Consider the following 10,507-nt stretch of genomic DNA (forward strand, 5'->3'; position numbering starts at 1 on the left):
ATATTACCCACAATGAAACCAAAAATTTAATAAAAAAAAAACAGCAAAAGAAATCTGAAACCAGGAATGGACCAACATGCCACCAATGAATCTACACCAAATCCGAAAATCAACTAGCGTTACAACTCCGAACCTACCAAATAGCAGACTGCAAGTAGCAATAACAAGATTGAGAATTGGACACACAAATCTAACTCATTGCTATAAAATAACAAAATCACAGCCACCATCATGCACCTTTTGTAACGAGCCTCTCGCAGTTAAGCATTTGATTGAAGAATGTCGAGGAATACAGCACGATGTTGTAGAGTTCAAACATTTAAATAATATGCAAATGATTCTCAATAATAGAAACGAATTTCTTAAACTAGTTGATTTATTAACTAGTAGAGTTATTAACTAAATATGGAATAACGAACAAATTGTAATTGAATTGTAAATAGTAACGTGGTCACTAATAACCTCGTAGTTGATGTGACCTTAAATAAAGTAATAAAAAAAAAACAAACATTTACAAAACAAAATTTAAAAGTTTCTCTTCGGAAGATTCTCAAAGATGTGCGTGTTTTGAATTCTCCTAGACAGGCATACCCCTTAAAGGTTCCATTAACTATTTATTGTAAGCATAAAATCATTACTTCGATATTACCTTTACATTTATAGTATCATTAACCGAAGTTGCAATTTCTACATTCCTATCACCGCACGGTCATGGTGCGTCGATAAGTCGAGCAGAGGAGTAAGCGACCCTATTAACGACTCATTAGCGAAGTCGTTAACTCGTTCTTCGATGAAACGACGATTCATCGGTCGCTCAAGACTGCATATTCGCTCTTTATTAAACCGTCTCGCGGCTGAGCTATTACGCGTGAATTGCCTCCTAACTGATAATTCGAGATAACAGAATTCCACGTGACTAATTCACGAAATAACGGTTGAAAAGTAAGTTGGTCTCGCGTCTCGGTCGGTAACCCGCCTGGTCGGTTATACAGCGTTAACTTATACTTTTGTAATTATTCTTTGGTACGGTGAATGGAATGTAGGCGAGGAGGAGTGCTAAAAGCACGCATATGGCTATTGTAAATTGTCAAGGAAACCGTGTGGTCTCTCATTGTCAGTTGAAAGCTTATCGGTAGCATCTGGCGTTTCGTTGGTCACGTTATGTCGAACGTATGGAAAGTAGAGAATAAGGAGGACGAACTGTGTAGAAAAATGTCTCTTTCTCTCTCTGTAAATCAAAATGCAATTTAGAAAGCTGCTGAGAACACCATTAAAAAACTAGCTGGTTATTGTTGCTCGCTTAATTCATATACCTATTTATGTTTATTTTGTATGCGACCCTTTACGGGCAACACAAGGAACTTCCCGATTACAGCGCAATCTATCGCGAATAAAAGAAATGTTTGAAACTAGTGTTTTGAAAAGCTCTCATAGCCAGCTTTCACGGTGCATGATACAAAATGAGGTGTTCCAGTTGTTAAAAATGTTAAAAAAATGTTAAAAAAATCATGTTGACTTTGATCGGTCCTTTGAAGGTCAAACGGACACGATCGTTCAATAGAATTTTTGGAACCCTAAAACATTTCTCTAAATCATTTTTCTCACAAATGTTCCACTTTGGGAAGTATTTGACTGTTTCCATACTTTTGGAGCACCCTGTATGTATATATATGTGGTATACATGTGTTATACATATGCATACAAATGTAATAATAGTAATATATGTATATATATTATTTCCGTTTAGTTATTCGCTCGTAAATTTATATTCTCCCATCTAGATTGCGTTATTGAGTTAAGTTTTCTTAAAAGTACTAAAAAACTACTGGACCGAATTAGAACAAAATCTAATCAGCTCTGAGTTGGATTGATACACATCGATTGCATCATCGATCATTTCGATCTCGCTATTAGTTTTTTAGAAAATGTTAACGAAAAATTTGTTTACATATGTACATACATACGCACACACATACACGCATATTTTCAATAACTTTTTCCTCAGGAACTATTGCACGAAATTGAATGAATGTTTTTTCCCCTTAAAGGTATGATTGAGGAAAGTGAATAAAAAATTTTTTGACGACATAGTTTAATAAACTTTTTCGATTTTCTGTTTCAGATTACCAGGAGAGCCAAAATCACCCGCGCCAGCGGATAACTTTTTCTTTTTGCACACATGCATATTATTTTGTAAATAAATGACGAAATATTATTTACCGAAAAAAAATTTTTTTATTTACTTTCCTTAAATCACACCTTTAAGGGGAAAAAACATTCATTCAATTTTATGCAATTTTATGCAGTTCCTGAGAAAAAAATGATTGAAAATTGGCTTGTTTTTTTGTGCGTTCACAGTGAAATGCCCCCTTGAAGTTTGAAAGTGAACAAGTGGAGAGCGTTTTTGCCACAATCTCGAGTATTAGCGAACAGTAAGGCTGTACTTTACAGAAGTTACCAATTGACAATGTTCGACTTTTAAATTCCATATGAGTTTGCCCTCCTTATCTCTACCCTCCACAGTTGGTTACGTTACGTCGAACGCTTGTCTAATGGCCCGATAAGTGGCTGCTTTCACCTCGAACTCAGAAGGAGGCGTGTCATAGTCGATTGGAAGGGGAAGAAAGGGGTAGGGATCGCGAAGAGGGCGCAGGGGTGGTTTTCTCGCTGGCTAGACGCGAAATAAAGAGTATGTAGAGCAAATGGGCGGCTAAGCTCGCCGTAGCATGGCATAATGATAACACGCTCGAATAATAAGGATAGCAGCAGAGGAGACAGGGTTGGATACGCACGCGTGGGCCCGCGTTCGGGGCCCGTCTTCCGCTTCCACTCCGGTGAACGTTCTGGCTTTAACTCTGGCTCAGTTCCACTACGTGCCTCCGGTATTGTACTCCGACGTCCTAGATACTTCGTTTACCTCGTCTGTTTTCTTTCCTCCCAGCCTCTCGGTACTCTTTGTCTGCGATTCGTTCGTTCCCACAAGGAATCTATTCCACCCACTATTCGAAAATTCAAATTTCACAACGTATTTCACGTTCGAAATAAAATTTTACAATCGTACGAGATTTTTCGTACAAGATTTTCTGTACAAGATTTTCTGTACAAGATTTTTCATAACATTGATCGATAGAAATCATTCGATTCGAGTGTTTCGGGTTCGAATAATTCACTCGACTCGAAGAAGTGGAAGATAACGGGTAGGACTAACGTTACGCGAAGTGTTACGTTTCCCAGTTGCCGTACTATATTCACTTTTTACATCCGTTCTGTTAAGGATCATCGATAGATACTGTCGCAACTGACGCATATTTTTCAAGATTAATCGAAGGAAGAAAGTTTGAAGTTTATAGGGGATGTGAAAGTGTTTCGACGATCCACCGCCGATGGCGCTGCGGGCGGGACTGCCCCCTCGCGAGGTCTCGTTCGAATGTCACAACTGATCACAAACGTTCACTTCGTCTCATGTTCTCCAACGAGAACAGTTTGTTCTCCCCGGTGTTGTTTCGCGCGATGTCTACTTCGAACGATCGCAGTGAATTTGTGACAAAGTATTCGTGAAACTTTATCAATTAGGACACGATAACTCGAAATATATTCTTTAGCATAAAAGCTCAACGCGACAGTTCTTCCCGCGCATCTTCCGGAAGTGTTTCGAACGTCAGATCGAAGTGAACGATGTTTACAGTGAAGGTACTTTAAATTGCTCGAGTTCTTCGCTACAAATATCGAAAAGGAATCGTAATTAAAATTAGAATTTTATTCGGTGACTAATAATGCGACGAGGTTCTGCAATTTGCTATGCGCGTTCCTACGATTGATTGACCTGGAAGAAATACGCGTTAAATATGCCAAGTTAATAATGATCAAAAACTATCAAGAGTGAATAAAATCGTGTAGACGAATAATGACGATTCGAAACTGAACCGGCGCGTTTAATTATTGAAAATTGACTGGAATATTGGAAGTTTGAATTAAAAGTGGGTACCAAGATGGAGATTGTTAGTCTCGGGGTGATATTGACTGTACTGGTGGGTCCCATTATTGGCGAACAGAGGTTCGCCGAGACTCCCGCGTTATACCAGGAAGTGTCGTCCGGCGATGACGTTCAGCTACGGTGCAGGGTACAGGACAAGCGTGGTCAGTGCATATGGCAGAAAGACAGGAAGCCAGTGGGCATGCATCCGGACAAATACGAGTGGGCCAGCGGCCGTGGCAGCGATTGCACCCTCCTCATCAGGAGGGCCTCCCTCGACTTCGACGACGGCTACTGGGAGTGCCAAGTCACCTCCGGTGATTTCACGCGACAGGACGCCCTGACATCCTTGCCCTCGCGACTCCTCGTCAGAGGTGAGCTTCTTAAGGGGTTAGTCGCAGTCAGGAAGGGAAAAAACGACATTTCTTTGTGATTTTTTTTAGTTATTAAATAATAATTTGCATAAGTAACAATTAAGTATATTATAAAGTATGTTTTAAAGAACTAAAAAACATTTTTTGTTTTAAGAAAACAAGTTTGTTTGTTTTGTTTTAATCTATATCGTCATAACAGCCGACGACGTAGACGATGATTTAAAAACATAGGTTTGCGGTGAGCAAGATTTCTCTACACTGGTTTACCCGAGGACAAAAACAAAGGTAGATTTCGAAAATAGATTAGTCTAGCGGCTTCCTGAATGAAGGATTTTGGAAAAAATTAATTTAATACAAGATGGCGTACATTTGAAGTTGATTTTCAAGTTTTTCACTAAAATTAAGCGATTCGATACAGGATAAAAAAAAGGTATACAAGAAAATAAAAAATTCTTCGATCAGGAACCCGTTAGTCTAATATGTTTTCTGAATCTACCTTTAGTTTTGTTTTCAGGTGCACCAGTTTGAAGAAATCTTGCTCACCGCAAACCAAGTGGCCACCTACGCCATCGCCTGTTATGACGAAATCAATTAACCTTTTTTTAAAACAAAAAATCTTTTATAGTTCTTTAAGACATACTTTGTAATATATTTACATTTCATTAATAAAAATTATTATTTAATACCTTAAAAAAACACACACACAAGAAACTATCCGTTTCCATTTTCCTGACTGCGACTAACCCTTTAAATGTTAATATTTAATTTGCAATTATATCGTTAAAAATTTCATGTTACAGTAGCGTTCAAAAGTTCCCGGCCAGATAGTTTTCGCGATTTTTCTTCCAAAAGAAAAGTGTTGATACATTTTTATTAGAATTATTTTTCTTACGTCTTTATTTGTAGAATACGCGAACTAACGTGTTCAAAAATTCCCAAAAGGCCAGCGTGTTTAACAAAAAAGTTATGCTTGGTTTTCATTTTGTAAATATTTCGGATTACATTATTTAACATATTATAATTAATATTTCGTAGCCATGCCTTTTGAAGCAATAACAGCAGCACAGCGATGAGGCATGGATTCAATTAACCGAATAATATAATAGCATGGTATTTTGTTCCACTGTTCTATTAAATTCTGAAAAAATTGTGTCTTATTAGAACTTCTACGATTTTTCATTCGACGTTTCATCTCTCCCCAGAGATGCTCTATCGGATTTAAATCCGCAGATTAAAAAGGTCAGTCTAAAACCTGTACTTCATTTGTAGACAACCACCTCCTTGCATTTTCGATGCATGTTTGGGGTCGTTACCATGTTGGAAAAACCAATTTTCTGGCATTTTCCTTTTATCATATGGTAGCATATGACTTTATAAAATCTCTTTGTACATCACACTATTCATGATACTCTCAATTTTTATAAGAGGACCAACTCCTTGAGCGGAGAAAGCTCCCCATACCATGATGCTTCCTCCACCGTGTTTAACAGTTGGTGTTTGATACCTTGGATCATTTCTTTTCCCAACTAAAAGTTGTACATATTTTCTTCCATCGCTGCCGAACAAATTAAATTTAGATTTAATTTAGATCTAACAAAACTTTTTTAACACTTTAATTTTGGAAGAAAAATCGCAAAAATCATCTGGCCGGGAACTTTTGCACGCCACTGTATACTCAACAGGAACCGCATGTCCCAACCGATCCGTTAATCGATAACACTTGCGTCAATTTATCCTTCCTTGGTTGTTACTGTTTTTTGAAGTAGGTTAGCGATGTGGCGCTTCGCGTAACATCCTCCATATGGCTACCTGTAATTGGCCGTTCTCGCAAATATTAATGCATCCTGACTGTACATATATCATAGGTGATTTTTATACTTATCACAAAGATAAGTTAGAAAAATTCTGGGAAATCTTGAGAAATCTTCCGACTACTTAGACTCCCTTTCTTTCCCAGGATAACAGCAGAGAAATTTTCCAGACACACTATAAAAACTCGACTCTCTGCGGTATATCGCTGAGTAGTTCTCTAGGACCAGAGAAGTATTTTTTTTAGTCACTTGAGATGGATATTCGATGCCCATGATCGTGTGATCTTGCCGCCTCGAAATGGCCTGGGAAAGAAATTAGGAACACATTGCCGGATTCCTTTTCAAGATTCTACTGTTCTAAAAGAATCAAATAACAAAGAAATGAAGATTACAAATTCTGTGAAAATTTAATTTGAAATTATACTATCATTTCCTTGATACATAAAACGCGTTTCGAGGCTACGATTTACATAATATTTATGTTTAATAACTGCACTTTAGACTTTCTTGTTATTGTCAAGGCATGCAATTGGTTTTTTTTTTATTTTTATTTTATTTTTTTTTAAATATAAAGCGAGCTAATTCTCGAGCAATCGTAGCTCAATTTCAACGATTACCATGTACTCTGATTTCCAGATTTGCAATTAAGGAATCCACGATGCTCGCGTAACAGTTCCTATAACGTTTCACGAGACATTAAAGCGTTAAATACTGCGCTTAGTTTTAACGGAACGTTGAGTTTTTACATCACCGCTGGAAAATTCACTTTCCTTCGATCCACCTCGAATCGTATGCATAATCAGATGCCTTTTCAATGGAACGATGCATGTTTTACAAAGGGTTACCTGAAATTCGAACACCTCGTGTTGCATTCTACTTTCGTCTTCTACCGAAAGCTTTTTTTCCAACGTAATTTTATTCCTTCCGATTCATTATTATTTAATTATCGATAATTAAGTGGAATTCCAATTCCTGATAATCGGTTGTCTCACAATCCAATTGCTCGGGTACTTATTACCCGATAATTACCGTTTAGTAATATTGAATTACAAATGAGTAATTGGTATTAATTTTCAGGACGAAGGACTTCTCAATTTTTTATTTTTATTTTCAAAACCGAACGTCATACGAATGAACTGTAAATATAAAACAGTTTTCTTTTTAAATTCGACTGTTTTGGCGACGCGCTCGTAATTCATTTTAACGAAACGCGGCGTCCTGTTTGGGCAACAATGAATCACCGCGTTAAGTAAATCGTATATTTTATGTAAAGCGTTTATTGTTGCGAGTGTTTAGCATGTGTAACCTAATCGTTGAATCTTTTGTTGCGTTGCGGATTTCAGTGAAACCCCGGAAGCCACGGCTGGAGTACGGGGGAACGATTTTAACCACTGCCCTAACTTTAAGGGAGGGTCAGGAAGTTACCATTTCCTGCGTATCAAGATATGGAAATCCACCGGCGCTCATAAAGTGGTAAGCCGTGTCAATTAGCTTGCTGAAAGGGTAGCATAATGCGCCTTAACTAATGCAACTGCATATACTTTACAGTCGGCATAAAACTCACGGTGCACCGGCCATTTAATTCAGGAGAAATTTAAAGAACGTAGGAACTTGTTCTTTAAATTTATTTATAATATAATTAAGTGGATACAAATTTCTATAATAAACGTTCATTTATTCAATAGTATGGTTAATTATTGGTACTAGGATTGATGGTTATTTATTTCTTTTTCAATTTTAAAATAAATAATTTGCTAATTTAAAATAAAATAAAAATAAATACAGTGGGTGCAGAAAGTATTCGTACACCGATCAATTTCCGAAAAAACTATTTAAAATTGTAATTTATTAACTTATTTTTTATAAACAATGACGTTCTACATATTCTCGAAAATGTCTACAACAGATAGATTACAAAAAAAAAATAGCTATTTATGTAAGTTGCGAAATTGACAAGAGAAAAACAATTAATCGATAGAAATGTTGAAGCAATAAGTATTCGGACAACTGTTTAAAAGTACTTTACTGGAAATTTGATGTTTTCTAATTCGTACGGATCAATAAACTAACGTGTTTACGTGACAAACTCTGCTGTAAATGGTTCATCGTAAGAATCGTACAAATACTTATTGCTTCTATACTTTTACCCACTTATCCCATTTTATTTTGTTAATTTCACAAATTATATTAACTAGTAAATGTTGTTTGGACTATATCTATTTTAAAGACTTCCGAGAATATGTAAAATATCATTGATTACAAAAAAAGAAGTTAAGAAACTACAATTTCACACAAAAGTTTTTTGGGAAATTGATCGATGTACGAATACATTCTACACCCACTGTAAGTTCCTATGTTCTTCAGATCTATTTATACAACTTTCTACGTTTCTATTTACAATATAGTACAGATCAACCAACGGTATAATGTCGGACTAGAACTCAAAGCAAGTAAGAAATGCTCCTGATGGAGGAGCCTAAGAAAGGAGACGAGATTCAGCGAAAAATGAAAGTAATTTTTGCCATAATTCACGGCCAATTAGCAGCGAAACCTAGAATCGGTCTTCCTGGATTTTCGTACTTTCCTCTTTATCCCACTTTCTAAACGCCAATGAAGGATCTGAATACGTAACGACGAACCTTCGAAACAATAATTCACTTTATTAATCATTCACAAATTCGAATACTTTATCGAACACGCCATGGGCCGAACAACAAACAGTTTAAAGTAAGAACAATGTTCTTGGAACGTCTCGGGGGTCTCCGGTTCGAAATTTGAAAGTCCGATTAGGGCCTTTCTGGGAAGCTATGTTTACAAGCCGTAACGTACCCAGATTGCTATGAAAATTGTAGCGGTGTTCATGAAAATTGTAACACCGCTCATGCGAAGGTGATGATCAGACCAGAGCGAGTTTTATGTTAGAAGAATTTAGATGAGGTGTGGCCTGGGCTGGTCGCTAGACCATGAAAAAGAAAGAGACCCTGCTAGCGAAGTTCTCGGCTGCATAGACACCGCGTTATGGGTTCTTGCTTCGGCTGGCCTCTGTGAACCATGATTTATACGTTACTAGAAGCCAAAGCACGACGCATTTTGTTACAGAAACCATCTGGTTTCAATTATACCTCAAATTTCTATCGTTTAATAACTAATTAGAACTGTTAGGTCACCCCATAAGTAATGTCGTTTTTCGACGCTAACTTTCGGTGAAAGAAATTAAAACTTACGTTCATTTCAATCATAAAGTATTTATAGTAATAGTTTTAGTTCCATTTTTTAAAACGTTCGAGGTTTCGATTTAAAAGTGACAAAAATTCCATTTATATATATGTTTTTTATATCCTTGTTACGCATTATAAATCTATAAGTGTTCCCAATAGTTGGTTTTCGTTACCTAATCTCTGACACCGTATTTTCATTTACAGATATTAGTTGCGAGAAACCGTGTCGATCGCCACTGAAACGCGGTAATACATTGTCGGCATTCCTTCGAATGAAAGTTGCCGCAAAAAAACAATAGGAATGAAATATAACTATCGTCGGAAAGTGTTTTACTATTGTCTACGATCGTTCGTAGCGATGGAATATGGAAGACACGGATTTTATAGAAACTACGACTTTATAAGCATTACTATTTCTTCGTATAAAATTCATTTTAATTTGGTGCAAACGGTGATGCACATTCCGCGAGGAAATTTTTTTTTTACACGCTTAGCGTTCTTATTCGCTTAGCGAATAGAATATGGAACACTACGAGAACAGTTTCTAATTTCACACTTCGCCTGGCGCTTACAAAAATTCTACAAATTATGATAACTCGCGCAGGCCGCATCCACTCTTTTACTGCCTTTAATAGGCACGGTGTCTCTAAACAGTTCGCCGTTTCTTCGTCTTCGTTTCGTCCCCCGTTGCTCGGGAAGATGTAGTGCCAAGCATAATTATGCAGATTGCGGCCGTGGAAGCGGTGAAACTGGCCACGAGCATAGTCTCCCCGTGAATCACTCTAGAAAGGGTTATAAACCTTGAATATCGACGTTTGTGGGAAGTTGCTGAACGGCTTTCCGGAAACTTGGGTGCAACTAGTCGTGTCTTCGATGCAAAGTCAACATTAACAATCATGTTCCTTCCATCCTACGGCTAGCAATGTTAGTAGCGGAGCTGGAAAATTTTTAATTTAGTACATTTTGCTTAACTGTCTTTAGAACTTCTTGTATTGTGCTGTATTGTACTGTGTGATGCTGTGTGTACTGTAATACTGTGTATTATACTATATTATGATGTATTATACAGTATCACACTGTATTATGCTGTCTTATACTGTGTATTATATTGTACTACGTTGTATTTTGATG

The 10,507-nt window shown here is 37.0% G+C and overlaps 1 protein-coding gene across 1 annotated transcript in view; it reads left to right on the top strand.

Annotated features, from left to right (window-relative positions):
* Positions 1-6,293: 6,293 nt before the first annotated feature.
* Positions 6,294-10,507, top strand: part of LOC128880402 (hemicentin-1-like) — a 10,036-nt gene continuing 5,822 nt past the window's right edge. Inside the window, exon 1 of the mRNA XM_054130445.1 lies at positions 6,294-7,631. Within this exon, the coding sequence (XP_053986420.1) occupies positions 7,456-7,631 (176 nt within the window). The 5' untranslated portion in view covers positions 6,294-7,455. The remainder of the gene's footprint in view (positions 7,632-10,507) is intronic.

The sequence above is a fragment of the Hylaeus volcanicus genome, chromosome 7 (genome assembly GCF_026283585.1).
Source record: "Hylaeus volcanicus isolate JK05 chromosome 7, UHH_iyHylVolc1.0_haploid, whole genome shotgun sequence".
In the NCBI taxonomy this organism is placed as follows: Eukaryota; Metazoa; Arthropoda; class Insecta; order Hymenoptera; family Colletidae; genus Hylaeus; species Hylaeus volcanicus.